The 23,028-nt window shown below is 40.2% G+C and overlaps 1 protein-coding gene across 1 annotated transcript in view; it reads left to right on the top strand.

Annotated features, from left to right (window-relative positions):
- The first annotated feature begins 10,577 nt into the window (after positions 1-10,577).
- The window catches only part of CRACR2A (calcium release activated channel regulator 2A), a 72,240-nt gene continuing 59,789 nt past the window's right edge, over positions 10,578-23,028 (top strand). Inside the window, exons 1-2 of the mRNA XM_050333543.1 lie at positions 10,578-10,657; positions 21,433-21,643. Of these exons, the coding sequence (XP_050189500.1) occupies positions 21,638-21,643 (6 nt within the window). The 5' untranslated portion in view covers positions 10,578-10,657; positions 21,433-21,637. The remainder of the gene's footprint in view (positions 10,658-21,432; positions 21,644-23,028) is intronic.

Raw genomic sequence — 23,028 nt, 5'->3', positions numbered from 1 at the left:
AAAATAATTTCTTGGCCTATCGAGTGTTAAAGAAACAAAAAGGGATTTTGTTCTGATTCTAGGGAAGGTTTGGTTCTCATCACAGCCTCTCTTATGATGTCAGTCAGGTTTGCATCCCCTTTCTTGTTTATGTTTCCTCCTTTTCTTATTGTCCCTGTTGCATTAGAAAAGGTCCTTGACCAGATTCCCTTAAAGGAGCAGAGACTCTCCTTCCACATACTCCTACAGATAATTGCCCAATAAACCATGTCCTGCAATTCTGGTTTCACATTTATCCTAACCTGGGAATTTAGTTGCAGAGGTCACATTTCTTTCCTGTGGTAATGAATACACTTAGGATTGTTTGCACAGTTTTCATCCTGATCCCTGGACAAGAGACTGCCAAAGGAAACATAAAGACTGAAAGTTTGCAAGTTCTTTTGAGTGGATTTTTTAAGGGCCTACTTGGATGTACAGAAATAGGAGAGTATTTGCAATAAGCAAGAGAAAAATTGCATTGTAATGAAGAGACAGTGTAAGTATAGGTAAAGGATACAGAAAATAAATTCTACCCATTATGACAGTATCAGTTCCATGGAATACCATAAAATGAGTTTCTCTTCCTTGTGTGCTTTGAGCTGTTAAGAGTTTGATACTGCTGTCATGTTAAGGATGGCGAACCAGCTGTTCCTGGATGTTTGCACACTTAACTTGCAGACATTGGAAGATTAATTTACTGCTACTACTTATAGAGTCTTTTGCAAAAGAGGTTGCGACTCCACTGCTAGAAACGAGTCTGAAGCTATGCTCTTCTCAGCTACTGACTTTGTTAACTAGAATTGTCATTAATGTCTGTATTAATGTCTATTTTGTATGCCTATTGCCTTGGAATGTCTTTTATGTTTGTTTTTGTTTGTTTTGGAGTAGTTTTTGTTTTATTTTTGTTTGGCCTTTTTGTTTGTTTTTGGTTGGTTGTTTGTTTTGTGGGGGTTTGTTTTGGTTTGGGGTTTTTTTTCAGCATTTTCCTTCCTAGAAAAACGTGTTTTGTGTTTTTTTGTTGTTGTTTTTTGTTTGTTTGTTTTGTTTTGGGTTTGTTTTGGTTTGGTTTTTTTTGCAAGAGGAATGAAAGATGAACAGGAAAGGATAAATGTATTGGCATTTGGGGAAGCTGCTTAGTCCATGTGCTGAGAGTGCCTTTATCAGGAAAGCATGTAGTGGGAATGACATTATATTTCGTATCTGAAGCCAAAAGCAGCTATACCCATTTCCTGTTTCAGTCTTCCAGCCAATAAGTGCCAAATTTAAGTTAAAGGGAATGAAATGAAATCATATTGACACCGAAAGGAACAACCTTAAATATTTCTTCTCTTTACTCAGGTTCTCCACTGATATGGTTTTCTCCCCTTTGACTAATAAATCAGTGTAATATATAAACCAATACAGGTGGTATCTGACTCATGTTCTAGTTTCATGAACAATATAAGGCAACATAAGGCTTTAGCCTGCTCATCTCCCTCTTTCTGTTCCTATGCTTTGCTTCCATTCAAGTTGTCATAAAGTGAAACAGAAGAAAGATCTAGATTGTTGTTAAAAACTAATTTGGAGTGGGAATATGCTAATGCAGTTTACTGTATTAAGTGATATGTTTGGTTACAGACCTGGTGGTGATCAAGTAGCTATTATATGTAATTTTTTTTCTAGTCATTACTTACCTTTGAGCTGGTGAAAGTTGTCCAAGAAAGTAATCCCAACTGAGAACAGTGGCTGCAAATTAGGCTTTCAAAGGATGATTGTATATTGGATACACTGAGTTATTATCTATGTATTAACTACGGGGATTACTTTTTAAAGGCTTGTTTCTATAAAAGGACTGGCTGACACAAATACTTTCATCACAGATTTTAACACAGCTCTTGAGAATACTGTGTCCCTGACAAAGCTGTATCAGCTAGTAACTGCACGTATATTAGAGTGACTTAATAGCAGCTCCAGACTGATTTTTTAAATAATTTTGATTTTTATTTTTAGTATAAGAAATATGACCCAAAGCAATGGGATAAGACAAGGACAACAGATGGAAGTACTTAGGGGAGTGGGGGGAAAGATCAATTGGAGAAAAATGGTTACATAAGTGAAATGGTGCATGTTTGTGCATGTACACTGGGGCTGAGCAGTAGATGCAAGAAGTGGAGAGAACAAAAATATTAGTGCTTTAAATTTGTCCTTTAAAAATTGTAAACTCAGTTTTCGTGCTGATTATCTTCCTGAATGTTTGGCAATATTTTTATGTATTCCCAGTGGCACAGAGTATTGGATGGAGAGTCAGGGGACCTGTAGTCAAATTTTCATGTCTTTTGGCACTTTATGATGAGAGCAGACTTACAGAAGTGGTAGACAAATGATACAGAACTGTCAGAAATGAGAGACATAACACAGCACCTCTTCTGAGTGTGTGGATAGCAAAGTATTGCTGTCTCCTGTAAACTGGCTGGCTTCTCCTGAGGCTTCTTGAAATGTCCCCCTCCAGTGACATTGCATACATCTTGTCTTTGCATTTCTTCCATGGCAAGTCTGTGGTATCAAATTTACTGTACTTAATCAATCACTCTAGTTTGACAAAAAGAGCAAAAATGCTTTATTCTATGTTAACAAATCAGAGGAAACTGATATTGCTCTAAATCATATGCTCTATGAAGCAATTGATTTCTAGAAAGGAACTGTCTTCTGTTGTGTGCATATATTATTGGAATAGATCTCCATTTTTCTTGGCCTTTAGCTGCTGTGGTGATAAATATTTCAATGTCAGAATATAAACCTGCTCCGTTTTTTTGTAAAAAAACAGGTTTCTATCAAACTTGCTCATAAGGTGGTAAAATTCTGAAGGTTTTCTTTTGATGCACAAAATCCTTCATTGAACAGAATTCAACACTTTTTATGAGAACTGCATTCAGGAAGACAATACAGTTCTCTTTGTAATAACTATTCACTTAAACTGAAAGCGCCGAGTGGAAGAGATGTGACTAACAGAGCTTCTAGCTATCAGTGCACTTCAGCTGTTTCTGGGCTGGAATCTTTGTACTGCTTCATCACAGATGGACAGCTTGTGGACCAAAATACACAGTTTACCACTGCAGCATAACTGTGGGGGGAATTGGTAAGGCGGTATATAATTAATGTTGGATTTGATCCAGTATACTTTTCCCTTAGTAGAGAAGATCAAGATTTTTAATGACAGTGTTGCTTTTAAGATTGGTTTATGATTCAGCAAACTGTGGAATATTGAGTAAAATTAGAATTGTACCATAGCACAGACTGAGAGAGAAGTCCATCTACTGTACTCCTGGATCCACATCCTCACAGGGAAACATTCTAAAATGGTGTTATTCTTCTAAAATAAAAATTTAATTCTAATTCTTTTCAGTTTGAGAAATATGAAGAGTGCGGCTGTAAAATGTGATAGGAAAAAAAAAAAAACAACATGAAGAACTGATTTGAATGTTCCCCTGGGAATGTTGTGGTTTTTAATATTTCAGAAATGGGTTTGCTTAGCCCTGAGGGAAAGGGATTGGAAGAGCATGATAGACATGAGCATGCACAAAGACTCTATGTTCAGTATTACGGGGGAAGAAATAGGTCACTGTATATTAGATAGCTAATTTGGTCTCCTTTAAAGTCACAAGAGGTAGAAAGTCCTGAGCTGCAATTGGGAAGAGTGGATACTGTTTTCTGAGGGACAGGGCAAATAAGCAGTGTAGGTCTTAAGTTTCCTTGCTTTGTAAGCTCTTGGCATACACAAAAACACCTGTTAATTCATGCTTTATTATTGCACTGATGCGGCCTTATTGGAAAAAGTGCCATTTTATGTAACAGCTATAATTGTTCACGTGCCAATGCTGAGCTAGCTATGGTTTAAGGACAACATTTTTAATGCATAATGCAATATGGAAAGAAAGAATTTTTGTTGTTTTTTTGGTTTGGGTTGGGTTTTTTTGTTTTCTTTTGTTTTGTAATTTATTACATATTACGCTCAAGAATGGTCCATCGCAGAGTCCAGAAAGTCATGCAGAAGTGGCAAGATGCCTTCATGGATGAATAAGGAACTTCTGACTGAAGTCAGACATCCAAAGGAAGCACACGAGAAGTGGCATTGTGGAAAGGTGACCTGGGAAGAATAAAGCAATGCTGTCTTGAGCGTGCATGGACAGAGTGAGGAAAGCCAAAACTAAATGTTGTGAGGGATTTGAGGGACATCAAATGGGCATCCAGAGGTATATCAGTAACAAACAAATCAAACCCAAACCAATTTTGGGGTTTGGGAAGCAATAGGCCTGTTACTGAATGGAACAGGTGACCTGGTGACAAAGGATAGGGAGAAGGCTGAGATACTCAAATGCGTCAATGGTAAGATCTGCCGTCAGGATTCCCAAATCTCTGAGACAAGAGGCAAGGTCTGGCACAGTGAGCACTTTTTCTCAGTAGAATTGGATCAGGTGGCTGGTGTAGGGACTTGTGGCTGGGGTGCTGTGATGGGTGTTTGTCGGCTCTGCAGGAGATGCAGGCAGGGCAGGTGAGGCAGGGGTGGTGCTGTGTGCAAGGGAGGGGTTGGATTGTGCAGTGCTTATGGTTGGTGATGACATGCATGGTGGCCTTTGGGTAAGGATGAAGAGGAAAGCAACTAAAGCAAATGTCGTTGTGGGAGTCTACTACTGATCACCCAGCCAGGACAGCAACAATGATGAATTATTCAAAAAGGAATTGAGGGATCTCTCTAGATCAGCTGCCCTTGTCCTTTTGGGTGTTTTTAACTTCCCCAGACATCAGCTGGTTAATATCATACAGTGAACACAAACAGGTCCAGAAAATGGCTGAAGCACATTGAAGATAACTTCTTGGTACAGGTACTAAGTGATAGGATAAGTGCCCTTCTGGCTTTGCTGTTTGTGAACAGCGAGGTTTTCATGGGTGAAGTGGTGATCTGTGTCTGTCTTGATCACAGTGACCATGAAGTAGCTGAGTTTGAAATCGTTGGTGATAGGAGAAAAAACACCAGCAAAACTTTGGCCCCAGGTATGGGAAGAGCAGAGTTTGGGCTGCTAAAGGAGCTAGTTAGTATGGACCCCTGGGAATCTGCTTTTGAAAATATTGGGGTCCCTGAATGCTAGTCAGTTTTTAAGAGCCATCTCTTAAGAGCACAGGAGCAGGGAATTCCAAAGTAAGGGAAGTCAAGCAAGCAGGGCAGATAGTTGCCTTGGCTGGGCAGGGTTCTTCTTATAGAATTTAGGAAAGGGAAAGTGTACAGGCACTGGAAGCAAGAACAGGTGACACGAGGACTACAGAGATCCTGTTTGGCACTGCAGGGAGAAAATCCATGCAGTCAAAGCTTGACTAGAGTTCAAGCTGGCCTACACTGCAAGGGACAACAAAAACAGGCTTTTAAAAGTATATTAACAGCAAAAGCAGAAGAAGAAATAACACTGCTCTGTTGGTTGACAGGGTTGGTTGCCTCGCAAATAAAGATGTAGACAAAGCAGAGGCATTTAATGCCTTCTTTGTCTCTAAAACCAATGATGGGCCCTGGGACCCCAGGAACCCTGTGTTCGAAGACCATGACTGAGGGGATGATAAAACTCTCAGCTGTCCCTGAACTTGATCAAGAATGGCTGTTCCAGCTGCATGCACATAAATCTATGGGGCCTGATGGGATTTGTCCAAGGATACTGAAGGAGCTGGCCAATGTCATAGGAGGCCCCCTCTGCATTATTTTTCAATGGTCTTGGGAGTCTGGAGAGGTCCCAGTCAACTGGAAGCTGGCAATATTTCAAAAACAGTAAGCAGGAAGACCCTGGTAATTACAGGCCTGCCAGTCTCACTTCAGCACCTGGTAAAACTATGGAGAAGGTTGTTCTGAGAGACAATGAATGCAGTCATTGACTATAGTCAGTACAGGTTCACAAGGGGAAAGTCCTGCTTAACCAACTTAATTTCATTTCATGAAAAGGTCACCCATCTAATTGACCAAGGGAAGCCAATAAATGTGGTGTTTGGGGATTTTACCAAGCTTTTGACACTATTCTCACAGTATCCTTCTGAATCAACTACCCAGCACACAGCTAGACAAGTCCATTGCACGTTGGGTAAATGGGGTTACATCAGTCTGGCAGCCAGTCACCACTGGGGTTTCCCAGCGGTCAATTTTACAGGCAGTGCTCTTCAATGTTTTTATAAACTATCTGGACATGGGAATCAAATGTACAATAAGTAAGTCTGTCAGTCATACTAAACTAGGAGGAGCTGTGGACTCCCGTGAGGGTAAAGAGGCCCTGCAGAGAGATCTGGGTAGACTGGAAAGCTGGGCAATCACCAACTGTATGAAATTTATCTAGACCATCTGGGACACAGTAATCCTGGTTATTCATACAAATTGAGGGACAAGAGACTGGGGAACAGCATTTTGGAAGGGGACCTGGGGGAGCCTGGCAAGTTGAATATGAGCCAGCAGTGTGCACTGGCAGCCAGAAAGACCAACTGTGTCCTGGAGTGCAGCAGGCACAGCATCGGTAGCCCCTCGAGGGAGGTGATTGTCCTGCTCTGCTCTGTTCTGGTATGGCCTCATCTTGAGTCCTGTGTGCAGTTTTGGGCACCACAATATAAGGAGGATATAAAGCTATTGGAGCATGTCCAGAGGAGGGTGGCCAAGATGGTGAAAGGTCTCAAACGCAAGACTTAGGAGGAATTTGCTGAGGTCACCTTGGTTTGTTCAGCTTATAGGAGAGAAGGCTGAGGGGTAACCTCACCAGCTTCCTGAATGCAAGCTGTGGAGGGGGAGGAGCTGATCTACTCTCTAGTGACCAGCAATGAGGAAATGCAATGAAGCTGCACCGAGGTAAGTTCAGATTAAACATTAGGAGAAGATTCTTTATTGAGAAGGTGGTCGGTCACTGAAACAGGCTCCCAAAGGACCTGCTCGTGGCACTAAGCCTGTCAGAGTTCAAGGAGCATCTGGATGATGCTTTTAACTGTAGGGTTTAGTTTTAGGTAGTCCTGTGGGGAGTGGGGATTTGGACTTAATGATCCTTATGGGTCTCTTCTAACTTGAGATATTCTGTGATTCTAAGTCTATGGAACCTGATGGGATGCATCCCTGAGAAGGGAGGGAGGGAGCTGGCCAGGGTCATTGCAAGGCAACTTGAAATGCGAAGGAGTGTTTCTGGCAGGTTTGAGGAAGATGATTCTTCCTTTTTACTCAGTGCTTGATCACAGCTGGAGTGTTTTATGCAGTTCTGGATTTCCCAGTATAAGACATGGATGTATTTGAGTGAATCCAGAGAACAGCCAGTAAAATGATTAAGAGATTGAAACATTTGAGGAGAGACTGAGAGAACCATGACTGTTTAGCCTCAAGAAAAGAAGGCTTGGGGGGTAATTTTATGAATGTATATAAATACTTGGTTGGAAGATATAAAGAAGACAAAGCTAGTCTCTTCTTAGTACTGCGAAGTGAAAGGACAAGAGGCAATGGGCACAAATTAAAATACATGAAATTCCACCTAAATACAACAAAACAATGTTTTTACTTTGTACTTGCCCAAGCACCAGACCAGGTTGCCCACTGAGGTTGTGGAGTCTCCATCTTTGGAGATTTTCAAAATCCAGATGGACAAGGCCCTGAACAACTTGCTTCTAGCTGACTCTGCTATGAGCAAGGGTTGGAATAGATGACAACCAGATTAACTCCATAATTAAAATCTGATTTTTGGAAAAGTCTTGCCTTTTTTTTTTTTTTTTTTTTTTTTTGCAGTGTAGCATAATCATACTGCACTGTAGGTGACAGGAGCATGAAATCAACATGTATTTCCTTTACTCTGGTAAGTGAGATGATTTCAGAGCTGGAAAAGATGGAAGACCTCCAGTTTCCTAGCTGTCACTTAATACAATTTGCATTTTAATGTAAATTTCTGGTAATATTTACTGTAAATCTGTAAATTTCATAAACATATGACTCCAGTTTCTGTAGCTTTTCCTCTTATCCTTGAGCATAAAGAAGGAAAACCCAATTTCAATGTTACTATGAAGTTCCCTCAGGGTGGTGCAATTTCATAGGCAATTAAAAGCTGCATTAGTGTGGAAAGACAAAATAGGCCTCTAACAGCCTAAATGCAGAAGGAAATGACCCCCTGCGTGCCAGCAGTATGATGGCTTTCCAGACTGAAATCAACACACATCACCCTAAATAAACTGTGAAATATAACCTGTTTTATTTAAAGGGTGGTGGTTTTATTTTTATATTGCACTTGGCATTTCCTGACTTAAGAGCTACAAGCTGTCTTCTGCCTACCACATGTTTCTGTTTGTAGTTCTGGCATTTGTATAACCCAGTGGTAGAAACTGTCATCCAGTTTCTAACTCACTGTACATTAAACATAGCAGTCAGAAGGATTCTAGCTCCAGACAATATGTGTTGCACCCTAGTGTTTTTCAAAATCTCCTGCTTTTAGTCCTTGAAGAAAACCAAGTGGGTTTATGCCTGGATTTTAGAGAAGACAATTTTGGACCCATATAAAAGGGTTTAATTCTTTAAAGTATTCCATTTAGCACTGTAATTTAAGCCTGTGTTAAGAAGTAGATTCATGCCTATGTACCTTTATTCTTGGGCTATTTTTTCCCTTCACAGTTAGTGCCATAGTCTCCGACGTCACAGTATATGAGTTTACTGCTTTTCAATCCACTTACTTCAGGAGAGAGCTATGGTAATGGATTTGATTCTGGCTATTCGTGAAGAACAAGCTGTGGCTGCTGAAGTTTATCAGGCTCTCTGTCTCTGCCATCATCAACTACAAAATAGAGTGCATATGAAGGCATATGATCAGAAACTGCTGAATGAAATCACAGGAGTACAGGGAGTGCAATAGAATCCATGACTTTTTGCTGTGAGAGAGAATGAAAACAGAGAGCAATAGCCTATTTCTAGCTGGCTCTGTAAGGCTATACTCCAAAGTGTTCACAGATATATGTAAAAACTGCATTAGCTGTCTAGACAAGACCTAGAAAACTTTACTGGCTGCTCTTCTACTATTGCTTTGTAGGCCCCAAAACTTTCTTACAGAAACTTGAAAGTCTAAACTGCCCATACTAAATGGTAAGGAAGAAAATTGAATTAGTTGTTGCAACAAGATACCTAAGCAATCCTCAGTTTTAAGATATATTCCCTGGGGCCTTAATACATTAATGCTACCACTAAGTCTGCAAATGCTACTTCAGTGAGCTTTTTTCCCCGTGCATGTGGCAAATCCCCTGCTGTCATGAGACTTTCTATATGCTTCTTCAGTTTCTCCACAAGCTTCTGAATTATGTCTAGTACCTTGTGGCTGACAGTGTGCCTTCATTTCTCTGAAAGGATTTTGTAAAATTGTCCACACATTTAAAAGAAATGTAATTCCACCTTTTACCCGCTATTTTACTCACATAGCAAAAGGTTAAATATAAAAGTTAGCCTGAGTCAAGTCAGTATGTGCAGAGTATTATAGCTATTCAACATGCTGATGATTTCACGATAACTACCTGTGTGCCTATTTTAGCCCATAGTACATATAAGGCAGCTGCTGTGGTAAGCAAGTTTCAAATATTTACTTTTTTTACTGAGCATGAATGTGAGCAGTAACTGTCAAGTGGCCCTTTAATGTACTGTAAATCCTCATTCAAGCTTGCCTTGTGGAAAACTGTACAAGTCTACAGTCTAAGAATCATAATAATATGTGAAGAAACGTTTCCTATTGCAGAAGCTATCCTAGTTAAACTCACATAATCAACTTGATGTTTAATAACTGTTTTAAACGATTGCTTGTAGTGCTTTGTAAGTAGTTTTACTAGGCATACATACATGGCTGTATTTGGCAGACTACCTGCAGGTTGTCTTCACATTCCCCTTTATAGCTGCAAGATTTGCATTTTTACCAGTGCTCTGGTATTGTAGCTTACTTTAAGGAGATAAACCTGAAGGATTACAGCCTGTTCAGGAAAGATGGGTTGGGAAGGCAAGTAGAAGCTCTTGTTTACTGTGAAAAGGAGTGCCTTGGGTGCATGGAGCTTTACTTGGGACAGTTATTGAACCTGTGGAGAATGGGGGTAAGGACCCAAGAACAGACCACTGCAGTTGGGGGTCATAGATGTGTCTGTGACCAGATCACTTGATCAAGAAGCAGGTGAAGGCTTCTTCAGACATGGTGCCCTAAGAACTATTTTGCAGTCGGAATAGTACAGTGATGAGAATTATGTTGAAGATTTTCTCTTCCTGGGGGGACTACTTGGAAAACCTGATCCCAGAACAGATACTTTTCAAAATGCACTTTGGGCTAAGTGAAATTTTTGAACTGAATGTGAACTAATTCTGTCTCCCCATCACCACCTTCTGAAAGCAGAACTCGAACAGTCCAAGATGACAAGATGTGGAAGATCCTAGTTGGTCCATTTGGACTGGTCACCACCTTAAGATCTTGCTGTGGATGAGCATTCCTGCGCGCTTCCAAACTCTCCTGCCCTGTGCCGTTTAGGTTACCAACACCCTTACCCTGGAGAGCCGTCGTGCATGTAGTCCTGACTGCAAGAAGGACCAGGGAAGACTGAGGACCCTCAACTCCTCCGGTTGTCTGGTCTCGCCGAGGACGAGCCTCTCTAGCCCAAGGTGAGGTGAGACCGGGCGGGGCAACCGCGCTCTGGCTGCAGGTAGAGAGGAGGGAGGGAAAGGCCGGGACGGCCGGCCCGCCCCCGGGGCGCAGCCTGCCTCGCCCAATTATGTCACCCGTACTCAAAACAAAGTTAGGAAAGTGTTTTCAGCCTTTCCGCGGTCCCACTCCCAGTCCGGGGAGAGCCGGTCCGGCCAGCGCACCGGGCGGGCTCCTGCTGGAGGCGGCGGCAGGTGAGTGCGGGGGTGGCACTGCGGGACAGAGGAGCCGGGGCAGGAAGACGGGGAGGTTCGTGCACAGCCGGACCGCTCTCCCGGCGAAGCTGCCGCCGGGTAGGCACCCGCGGCTGCTGTTTCACCCTCCTCTGCAGAGCCCCGGTGTCCCAAGAGTGCTGAGCTCTGTCGCAAGCGGAGCTTCCTGCGGGGGGTGTCCGCAAGGGCACATCGCCCCGGCGGGGCTGGGCAGGCTCAGGGCAGCCGGCAGGGGAAGTGTCCTATCCCGCTGCCGCCCACGGGAGCGCAGCAGAGCTGGGGCTGCTCGGGAGGATGGCAGGAGCGGAGGGGCGGGCATGGAGAGCCTAGGGGTCACTGGGCGCTGCCCAGGCCCTGCCCTTAACTCTCCCTCAGCTCGCTCTCAGGCTGGAAGGCAGCAGGGAAAGTATCTGGATGAGCCGGGGTGGCTGCCGAACAGGCTGGTGCTGCCCCCGCATCGCCTGCTGCCGGCGCGAACGCCCGCACGGCGCCGCATCCAACCCTGCCGCGCTCCCTCCTCGGAGCAGCACCGGCACCGACGGGGGGCGAGGGCTGGCGTGGGGAGCGACAGCTGAGTGCGGAGGGTGCGAGCTGTCGTGACTCCTCCCACACAGGGAATGTTTCGTAAAGGTGGTGCCTAAAAGTGCTGTTGACTGACGGTCCTTGTGTTTGCAGTTCTGGCGTGCCTTATGTAACTTCGTGCTGAGGCTGACAGTCGCTGTCACAGAGAAATCTCTTTATGATCTGGTCACCTCAGGAGCTGCCCCGCTGGTTTTCACTTCCCGGCAGATACAGGGAAGATACTTGAGTTTGTGGCTGGTGACTGCCTTCAGGCTCACCAAATACTTGGTGAAGATGAAGGCAGTGCTGCTCCTGATGGTTGTAAAAATGATTCCTGTGCCCCCCTACAGTAGTTTGGTGTCACTCTTACACTGCTGTAGTACTTGTGTGGTACCTGATTTAGTTTTCTGTCTTTCTTGGTACTGAAGGCTTATGATGACTCTAAATGACAGTTATAGAAGAAACTTGCTGCTATCAGGATAATAGATTTATTAATATACACCAGTAGAACAGATTATGACTGCATGTAGTGAAAAGTGGGTAGTGTCACAATTGTGAGAATGGTGAAATCCCTCTGGAAACTTTGACTAATTTAACATGCTTTTCTGTTTTCTTAGTTGCAATTTACTTAGTTGCAAGGAAAATAAGACTCTTCTAGTTTCATATTGGTTTTCAACAATAGTTTTCAAGCTAGTTTCACTTTTCTTTTTAGATTTTGTGAATTATTCTGATGCATGAGTAAAAGTTTATTGGTTGGTTGTTGGATGTTCTAAGGTCGCAGGTATCTGGTCCCTGAGTTTATCATTATGGATTTCAGTACTGTTCGACTCAAAAAGGAACTGTTACACCCAAAAGAATGACAATTAAATTTCAATCTTCTTTATACTAAATTGTCTTTTTGTTACATCAAGAAAAGAAATCAAAAGTCAGTGTCTCAAGCACAAAGAGCAGATGTATTTCTGTGAATGAATTAAGTAGCAGATGAAATGTAGGGCCATAATAGTTTGCAGAATGCTGGTTTGCCAGCTCTTGGAAACTTAAGTTCACTGCTGCTGAAATGGAGGAGGAGTATTTGGTTCCCTGTGAGACACCTCTCCCCGCCCTTTTCCTCTTATCTTGTGGTGAACTAGAACTGTAAAGAAAGTAGCAGAAATGAATGCATTAAAGAGCGTTACTCTGCAAGCTTTTCTTGTGGTTTCTTTAGACCACAGGATATATGTGCTGCTTCAAACAGATCTCTCATTTCCTCTTGTTTCTGTCCATTGACAAATGATATGCTGTCATGCAGTATAAGTATTATATGAACGTATAGTTCTAAATGTAAGGAGGGAGTAATATATCTTTAGGGTTTTATTTCTCATGTTAAAACCAGCAGATTTAATCAGTTTAAGTTTAACCTGATGCAAAACCATAATTGATGCCGCTGTCCATGACTTATCCATGCAGAAGCACCAGGATGTCAGTGTCAAGAAACTGACTGAAACTGAGTTTGAAGACATTGGAGCTCTCGCCAGACAAAGATCTAACCAGGTCAGGCCTAGAGTTTTCAGTCTGAATTATTTTATTATCCTAAGAGAAAACAAATAATTGGTGATAAATAGCTGCCTGCGTTTCTTATGTAATTGCCACTGCCCTTTTCTAGGGTAGTTCTTCCCCACAGTCAGTAAGCTGAATCACCACAGGGGCAGCTTAGCAAGGTATAGGATAGCTTACTGGAAATCTTGTCCAATTTGTCTTGTTAGTCTCTCTCAGATTTATTATGTATCATGTCTCAGTCTAATTTGACTTCCTTCTCATGCTCTCCTTCTACTGTGCCTCTGAACTGTGGGTTTATTCTGTTGTGTCCCAGACTACCCCTTGCTTTGATGCCTTATTTTGCCAGACAGAAACGATGACGTAGCCATACCTGTTGCACTTGGGGAAGTCACCGCACTGCTGAGCCGTGGCCTGGATATGTGCCCCTTGGAAGAACCTGTGACCTCCAGAGGGCCATGCCAGACCTGCACTACCATTGCAATAGCCCGTTTTTCCTCACTGCTCATCCTATTCCTTAGCCTCACAGAGGGGGTGTCAAGGAAACTCAAGGAAACTTCCATTCACTAAAGATCAGCATTCAGTTAAGGCAGGGATCACACAACATTGCAAGAATAACATTTTGACTAGTTGACTCACAGAGAATGAGGAAGCTATATTTCTCCTTGAAAACAGTGGTGAATTAAAATCCAATTAAGAATCTGTAACAATGCATTTTTAGTTGTTTGCATTGCGAGCCTTTTTTTGTAAAACTGAACAGGATGAGGTACACCAAGCCTACTAATCAAATATAGATAAGTGGATTTGTTTATATGTTTCCAAGGCCTTGGAAGCAAGCCACGCTGAACAGATAGCAGGAAGGTTATCTTGTTCTGCATATAGGAAAATATGACTCTGCTAGTTTTGTATTGTACCATTACATCTTGCAATAGAAAAGCAGTGGACTAGCAAATTAAATATTCCTGTGCCTCCCTAGCATGCTCTTGTCCTATATAAACTCTCCCACTGATTCAGGTAAAGGTGGTTTCCAGGACAGAGTCTGTAGTTTTAGAAATTCTGAAAATTTTGAAAACAATAATTTTTGCAAACCAAGTGCCAAATAACTAAGGAAACACTTGGAACGTGTCTCTCAGTCCTCTAAGTGCAATCTGCACTAGCTTAGATCCACTAATATCAGTGGCAGAGTAGACTGAAATTTTCCACTGACATTTTTTCCATTAAAAATCAATTCTTATTGGAAGAGAATATTTAATTTGCATCTCAGAATCCTTTAAGTTGGGTTAAAGGTGTAACATTCCTTGAAAAACTAGAAATAGAGAGTGAATTTTAGACTTCAAGACAAAATTTTGCTGTTTTTCAGGCAGATAAAAGGTTTTGATTTTTTTTCAGAAGCTGCATTTTTAGCAAAGAGTTTTGGAGGAGGCAGAATATTTCAAGTTTTTCTTTCTTGTGAAAATGGTGTACATCAAAAATGTTCTTGTCAACCAGACTTCACCAGCTGAAAGTAGCTTCACTTAGCAGTGAGTCATTAGGAAAACCTGAAAGATAAGACAATTAAAAGGAATATATACTGCTTTGCTTAAACTTTTTCCATGCTTTTACTTTAGGGGGAGGGGGTCTGTTTCCAAGGCTAATAATTTGTAAACAAATGGAACAGCTCATATGAATCGGGAATATATCCTACCAGAACTTCATGTTACACCATTTAATAGTATAATTCTGTTATCAATATAGTTAATTGCATTTAATTTCAGTACTTGGAACAATGCAACACAATAAATCATGCTGAGTCTTTAGGTCTTTTCCAGCCTAAATGATTCTATGATTCTCTACAGTCAGATAGAGTCTGCTCACTTTTGACTTAACCATACTTCGAATGTATTGAGGTACTGCATATGTTGTAAGGTGCTCCTTCTTAATAATAGGTTTTACATCTCTGAACTAACATTTTATGTTTTAGAAAGAAATCAAAATAACGGTAAATTACGTAGTTCTATAATAGTTCTGATACAAATTCTGTAACTGTCTGTCCTGTTTACATGCAAATGTTTATCGAAACTAATGCTGCAGCCACAGATGTTAGCCAGAGTTTTAGCCCATAACTGGCCAAACTGCGTTTGTATGCAGTAATGATTTATTTGTACGTTAGAGAGATAGAGACAGAATTTGTAAGGAAAACACACACTCAGATGCACATACACACTTACACCACCATCCCACTCAGGTATTGGATAGGCCAGCAGTTTCTTGCAGAGTCAAAGTTCTTGTAGCCAGCAGGCAGGCAAGGAACAAGAGGGAGAGAGAAGAGTTTCTCTTGGAGTTAATGTCCTTGACTAAGGCAGAAAGAGGCAGGGGAGGGAGAGAAGGAAATCATGAGTCCTTGAAGCACGTAGGGACAGTGTGCTCTCACAGCTCTGATTATCCTGTGACTATTCTGCAACAGTGATTTCCATGATGACTGTTGCCCTTAAATTCAGTGTCCTTTTATGAGTAGTTTGCATTTCCAGACAGTTCTTAGCTTTTAATTTCTTAAATACATTAAAAGGGAAGTATCTAAGCAGTGAAGCAAGAGGAAAAGATGCATTTCTGCTAAAATCATAACTATTTGAAGTAACCTTACTTCTGAAGGAGCTTAGCAGTTCCATTTAGCTTCACCTTGCCTTTTCACTATGGATCCCTAAGAACTGCTAAAATTCAGGCAATAAAAATCCTGCTAGTCATTTTTCATTAGTGTTTTCATATTGAAGGGCACGATGGGGAATAAATTAATCTGCCTGTTTCTTTTTCTTACCTCTGTTGCTTTTGGACATCTGAATTCTAATACATGAATAGTTTTGCTTACTACTTCCATACAGGCCAGCAAGCAGCCAGGTAGGCAACTTTCTTCTTCATCTCTGGGGGAAAATGGCCTTTGCAAGAAGAAAATTTTCTTGCTAGCCCAGTGAAAACTAGTTGCTTGGATGGAGATGTTAGAAAAAAAAGGTCAATGAACGTATGTTTACCAGTCAGAGAGTTGGGATTCTGCATCATTGTGCGCAGGAGTGACATCATTTGGGTTTTTCCCAACATTTGGATTTGTGGATTCATCCGGGGACAAATGCCAAGTGGGGATTAAGTGGTCTCTGTTCAAAATCTTTGGTAGCCTGTTTTGGAATCATTAATGCTTTCACTTGAATAATACTTTCTGATTTTCTCCTGTGTCATACTTAATATTGTGCAGACTCTGCTTCAGATATACGACCTTCTTGTTTAGTTTTAGTTTGTTTTGTTTTTAATAAACGAGTAATCTTCTGAAAAGAAGAAATCTCATTTATATGATTATGATGCATGTATAACACCTCCTTGATTACTACTAACCTCCCTTACCTTGAAATAAATTGAATTATACTGGAAAATATAAAAATTAGTGGAAATAAATTGGAAGTAATCTTCAAGAAACCTAAAATGTTGTTGTGGTATAAGCTTTCAGATATCAAAGTAGGTGATCCTAAAGGTTCCCCTAATCTTTAAAAGCCAGTCAAGTCTGCTTGGAGAGTTTCTATTAAGACTGATTGTAAACAGAATTTGGTTCTCCCACACAAATTTACTCACAGGAAAGGAATTTTGACATAACTAAAAAGTTTTTCCTTTTATAGACCAGTGGATGTAGGATTCTTCTGTCATCTGCCTTTGCTACTCCCCTGAAATTATTTTCATGACACATTTCGTTCAGACTATCTTCTTGTGGTCCCTCGTAGGAACTGCAGCCTGCCTCAGATCTCTCCATCCACGGTTAAACTCCCCATACCCACTCCATGATGCACTATGTCCTACGATGGGAGAACCATGAGAGGTGGTGTACATCATGACACAAGCTGAATTCAGGCTGTGTGGAAGAGGTTTTGATGATACATTTCAGTGCCTTTCTGACTTACCATGTTTGTACTTTAAAGGTCAAAATTGGAGGAATGAAAAGTCCTGTTTTTCTCATCTAGTTCTGTCTAGGTGTTCATGTGGTTAGGTCAAGCTTTATAATGCTTCCATGAGACTTAAAGGGTAATTGTCTTAGTCACAGTTAAGAAAAAACCAGGTATTTTCTTGAGCACACAACTTTGTATCTCTGCTAGTTATTTTAAGTGTGGGGCCTGAATTTTTACATTGAGTGGTCTTTTAAGATCTTTTAAAATGGCTAAAGGTAACATTGAGGTACACTGCTATCTTCATCTTTCCCAAGTAATTCCTACCTCTACCATTATTTGCAGGTTTGTGTTTGGTCTGTTCTTCCATGCTGGCAGTTGCACTGCCTTTGCAGCCTTTCGCAGTCCAGTGCTTTATTTTCTTTATCCTTGGGTGGGTTTTCATGTCTAGCTTGTCTGCCAGGTTACAGCACAAGAGTTTTACTTTTTGTGTATTGTGTTATGTGCATAGGGAGCATTTTTCACCAATCCTGTATCTAACAAACTTCTGTGTACTTAAGGATGGTTATATATGGTACTCTGTTTTGCCTTAGCAGTCTCATTTCTCTGTCATTCTCTGGAGATCCTGATGGACCATTTAACCTTAATTGAACTAATAAACTAAAACTTTCCTGATTAAATTGGAAGAATTTTGCAGGGTTCGCTGTCTAACTGGATTAACACTTGTTTAAACACAAGGCAAAACAGAATTACTTCTTTCAGCAGGCTTGTGCTAACATAAAATACTTGTGGTGATACATTTTAGCTTTGGGAGCTTTTCAGCATAACGCTGGAAGATAACTGACTCTGACACTAAGTTAGTTCTGAAGAGGTCCCTGATGATGTGTAAGCATGCTACGCAGCAGCTACAGATTATTTTAGCAATGATAATTTGATTGTAGGAAAATATATTTCTTGTAGAAAAGATATGCAATCTAATTTTTATTTTCAGTGTTCATAAAACATAAATGTTACCTCTCATAAGAGTGTTTTTTATAAATCCAGGTTGACCTCAGTATTAAGTAAGCTTGCTGCATTTTTCTGTGGATGATATGTTTGGAAGTGTGCTGCAGGAAGTTTTTACCTGTAGACACATGCTAAGAAAAATATTTTACTGATACCTAAAACCTCAGAGACTTGAATGCAGGTAAAACAGGTCTAGGTTTTTAACTATAATAGTTAAGGAGACTGGAGCTGTCATAAGTAATGACTTCTGAAATCTGTGGCTCAGCATTGCTCTATACCTCTAGAGTCTTTTGATTTACAGTAGACCTGACTGCAAATGATGAAAATGTCATTTAAAATATGAACAGGGCCCTGCCTTCTACAGACCCATCCAAAATTAGCTCATGATTAATCTACAAAAACCTCATAAAGCCCACATCCTTGCTTATTATTTGGAGCAATGCTTGTTTGCATCAGGTTGTGGTATGACCTGTTTTGCATAGTGAAGTGTGTAGCTGAAAGAACGGAAATCAAAGGTCTTAATAGGATTGATTTTGTAAGCCATTTGTTTTTTAGAGGAGATGGATGAGTGCGTTGAACTACCTATGTTATTTAAAACTGGCCTTGAAATAATTACATGGCTGATTCAGTCATGTGGGACAAATTGCAGTTTTAATCTTTCATGTTATTACCAGCATTTGTAAAGTATCAGGACACTGTAGGAATTAAGATGAACTCTGCCAGCTTTAGAAGCTGCCGTAAGGACATAAGAATTTTTGCCTATGCTCTAATATAATTTTCTGCTGTATTGAAGACATTCTGTATCAAGTTTTTATGGTGTGTTTAAAAGGTGGGGCAACTTGTGCAAAGGCGAGGCTCTCATGATGCACGTAATTTCATTTTGTGGTATGGAAGTATTTAGAAATCATGGTGATGTTTGCTGAACTGTACTATTTGCTAAATGCAAATAACTCTATCAAACTGTATAGACTGCCTTTTTGTTCCACTGTTTTTAATCTGGTTTAGTATTTCTGGTTTTTGTCACATGCACTTGGCTATCTATTCCTTGCACAGTTTTTCATTTTTCTTAAGGAAGTCTAATGGACTGTGCAGAGACCATAGGCATTAGTAGACTTACTCTTATGATTAACTGCACCTGTTCCTGCAGTTGTGGCCTATTGAGAAATTGTTGAGACGTGAAAAAGAATATCTCCAGTGCATTTGGAGTCTGTGTCAGATCTTGTCAAGACCATTATTAGGTGCACTTGTCCTGTTGATTTATTGTATTTTTAAACCTGTCTTTAAGTTAGCGTCACTGCAAAGCTGAAACAATGGCCTGATTTTGGTTACCTCATACACTGGTGTCAGCCAGGAGTGAGCTGTATTGACGTAAGGGAAGTTCAGGTGTGTAAAAGCAGTGTGAAAGGAGAATCTCATTCAGAGTATTACACCACTGTAGTCTGAATATGATTTTCTCTGGCATTTCCCTCTGATCCACTTGTGGATGGCTGTACAGAGTGAGAGCAAAGATTCATCTAGCTCTTTTACTGTTTTTAAGATTGTCTGTTATTTGAAACGTCATGAAAGGCATTAAGAAACTGGGCAGTTATGGAGCGATCTTTTCCTTTTTGTATCTTTGCAGCTACTGAAGGCTGATCAGACTTTCTGAGGTAGAAATTTTTCTCATAAGAGAAAGAGTACAGCTGTTTAGGCAGCTGTAATAGCCAAAAGCTCCTTCTTATGTGGGACCAGTATTTGCTATGACAGCATTTTCTAGCCTTGTTAATTTTCCAGGGCCTCCTTGGCTGCTGGTGTGGGTTTTCTGGTAGGCTCCAGTGCCTTTTGGGGGTCACCCTACACGGTGTGTTGAGTGCAGGTAGGGCCAGGGCTTGGTTTAAACTGCTGGTCTTGGGGTTTATAGAGCATCCCTGACTGCTGTACATTATAACTGAAGCAAAACCTGTTCTGAGGAGGAGTTTCCTAAGGTGGGATGGCATTGGATGTAGCCATTCCTTGGCTTCTCTCAGAGTTTTTCTTCTCGTGCTTGTAACTCTGCTTTAGGAAGGATTTGGACATCTGTGTTCTTTGGCTATTAAGCCAGAATTGTTTCAGCTTCAGAGAGTATTTGAGGAACAGTCTTGGGATGATGACTGTGAAAGAGAGGAGGGAAATAGAGGAAAATGACCTATGTGTGCAGATTTTTGTCACATGGATTCAGAGGGGTGGGTGATTTGCTTATCCAAGTCCTACTTCGGTTTGAAGTCAGTGGCCTGTTTATAGTGCATGTGTAAAACCATTACATATACTTACATGCAAGATGGGAAATCCAACTGCCTGGTCCATAGCTATCAGAGAAGTTGCTTTGTCATAGGAAGCCACTGCAAGCTCTAAGTGTGACATCTATTAAGTTCTTGGAATATACTGGTTTTAAACACTGCCAGGTTTGAACTTAAGCATAAAATAAAACAAAACAGGCTGTGGCTGAATTGCTCTGTCTATGTGAGCTTTTTCTCCTTAAGGAACTGCATAGACAAGCCTGAGGTCTTGTTTCCTCAGGTTCTGCCTTCACATCCATGCAATGCCAAGGCCTGTACTCTGAAGACAGTGTACATTTCAGATTTAAACAGTTCTCACTGGCTGTTCCAAGTTGTACATGGATCAGAATCAGGCTGTATTCCTTTATAATAGTTAAATGTCATACAAAATACTTTAATCTGTTAAAAATTTTCAGACAAATTTGTGGCTACTTTAGATAGACCTACTTAGAAAAGCAGAAAAACAAATTTGAGATGCAGATGACGAGTCAAGTATTTGGATGTCATCTGAGAGCTGATAACTATATACACGTTCTTAACCTGTCACAAATACACAGTTCTACAGTGAAACGATCTCCTGCTTGGTTTACCCACATGATAATGAGTTAAAATCATACAGGGAAGTCTCTGCATGAAGTTCACTAGCAATTAGTTCTCCTTCACAGGTGAAAGCCAAGACCCTAAGTAATAAGGATGAATCTAAGAAAATATTTCAGAATTCCATAATACATTATCTTTCTCTTAACTTTACTTAGTTGATTTAAACACCATGATCCATCATTTTCCTACAGACATCAATTACCTTCCATTTTATTCCTGTCATGTAAACCGTATCCCAAAACACTAGACGCAAATTGTGATATGTGGTGTTACGATGATAAGAGTCAAAAGGATACCAGTTTATTACTTGTAGTGGCTTTAAATTATTTTTACATTTACCCATATTTCTTATGTTTCCTTGTTCATATTGATTGTCCATATTTCTTGCCAAACAGGCTGCTTTTGCTTTGAGATTCCATTTCAGAGCTAGTTTTGCCTTCCTTCAGACTGCCTCCTCCTCATTCATCATCCCATTTGCAATGTCTTTAGTGCAGCCCATCAAGGGTAGGCATTTTCAAAAAGCTTTTTTTCTTTCTTAGCTTTAATGCCTAATTAAATAGATGGTTGCTAAGAGATTGTGGAAAACATCATTAAGAGGGTCTAATTTGATTTTTTCTTTACCTTCCATGCACAGGTTTCAGATCAGAATTTATGAGTAAATGGGATAGCAGCATCCCAAAACATTCCTGAGCTGAGATTGTGACAATGGACGGAATACCAGGAGATGCAGAGGAGGCAGGACTGGAGAACAAGACCCAGAACTAACTGTGTTGGGGAAAGCACAAGAGTTCTTTCAGATTTGTGATCTGGAAGGCAAAGGCTTCGTCACTCGTCAAGACATGCAGGTAAAACAAAATTGGTTGTGTGAAATGCACAATAAGAGAAGCTCCTAATGCCCTTAATGAGTTGAAACAGATTAATTTAGAGTTAAAAGTGTTATCACCCTCCTCATAACTTTAAACAGATACATGGAATTTAAAATAATATATTTGAAGTCTTACATAATGCCTAAATTTTTTTTCCAGTCAAAGCAAAAAAAAAAAAGTGGAAAATCAAAGTAAATGAAGTTTAAAAAAATTCCCTGGGAATTTAATTCCCTTCTCATCGAAAAAGTTGAAACACCAGTAAATTCATTACTTTGCAGTTTGCCATAGTGTCATGAATGTATTCAGTCCATCAATTTTATCCTTCTATATTTTCAGTAAAATTGTGTAAATAAAGTCTTTCACTTTGGTTTCACTGCTCGACTATGGTGAACTCTCAGCTGGATCACATAGAAATGTAGGAAGTATAGAGGAATAGTATTTTTAGCATAATTCAGTACTTGCAGTAATCTTAGCTCTTTGTGTTTAATTTGTTTCAGGATCCAAAATCAGATTTGCTGAAAATGTTGACAAAAAAAGCAACTATATATAACAAAATCTTTTGAAAATGTGATTGGGTGCGTACTGCAGAACTGATAAGATGATTTGAATCAGTATGTGGCAGAAAACAAGTATATACTCACGAGTGACGTGCAAATCATAATTTAATTGTGTTAATCCATTTCTACTTCAGTACTTACAGATAAAATAGAATTGAGGATTGGGAACAAAATGAATTACTTGCAAACAACTATTGAAGAAAGCAAGTAATGTAAAATTTAGAAACCTTCCATGTCCTCAGAAACAAAGTTGTGTCTGTATATAGGAAACAATTTTAACTATCTATGTTGGAAGAGCAAAAACTTTAGTTAAAAAAAAAAAAAGGAAAAAATCTAAGTAAACTGCTCAGATTATCAGCTTTCAAGAGGTTTCTTTGGTTTCTGTGGAGTTTTGTGTTGCTAAGTTTTCAGATGACCTTTGTTAATTATCCAAAGTCAAAAAAAGAGATTCTTGCTGTGCTGTAGGCTTTACAAATCTACATTATCTCATTGAAGTAACTGAACAGAAACAAATATATTGCCAATGGTAATTTTTGGTGAAACCAGACCCACGGAGAATTTAATAGATTATAATTTTATTGTCTTTCCAAAAACTGGATGGCATATATTTTTACCTAGTGGAAGACTCATATATGTGTATAAATACTTTTAATACCTGTTTTCTCAAGGAATGTGAAATTGTTCATTTCTGTTTGATTCTGGGTTTTATGCTTGGAGGCCTGATAAAGTTATACTTCAGGTTCTAAAGATGCAGTAGAAAAAGGATTGCAAAGAACAGATGAAGTACATCTCTTCTATTTCATCATG

Source organism: Myiozetetes cayanensis, unplaced genomic scaffold (assembly GCF_022539395.1).
Source record: "Myiozetetes cayanensis isolate MyiCay16 unplaced genomic scaffold, myiCay2020 scf5-8, whole genome shotgun sequence".
Lineage (NCBI taxonomy): Eukaryota > Metazoa > Chordata > Aves > Passeriformes > Tyrannidae > Myiozetetes > Myiozetetes cayanensis.
The sequence above is the reverse complement of the archived record's forward strand: the minus strand, read 5'-3'. Positions and strand labels throughout refer to the sequence as shown.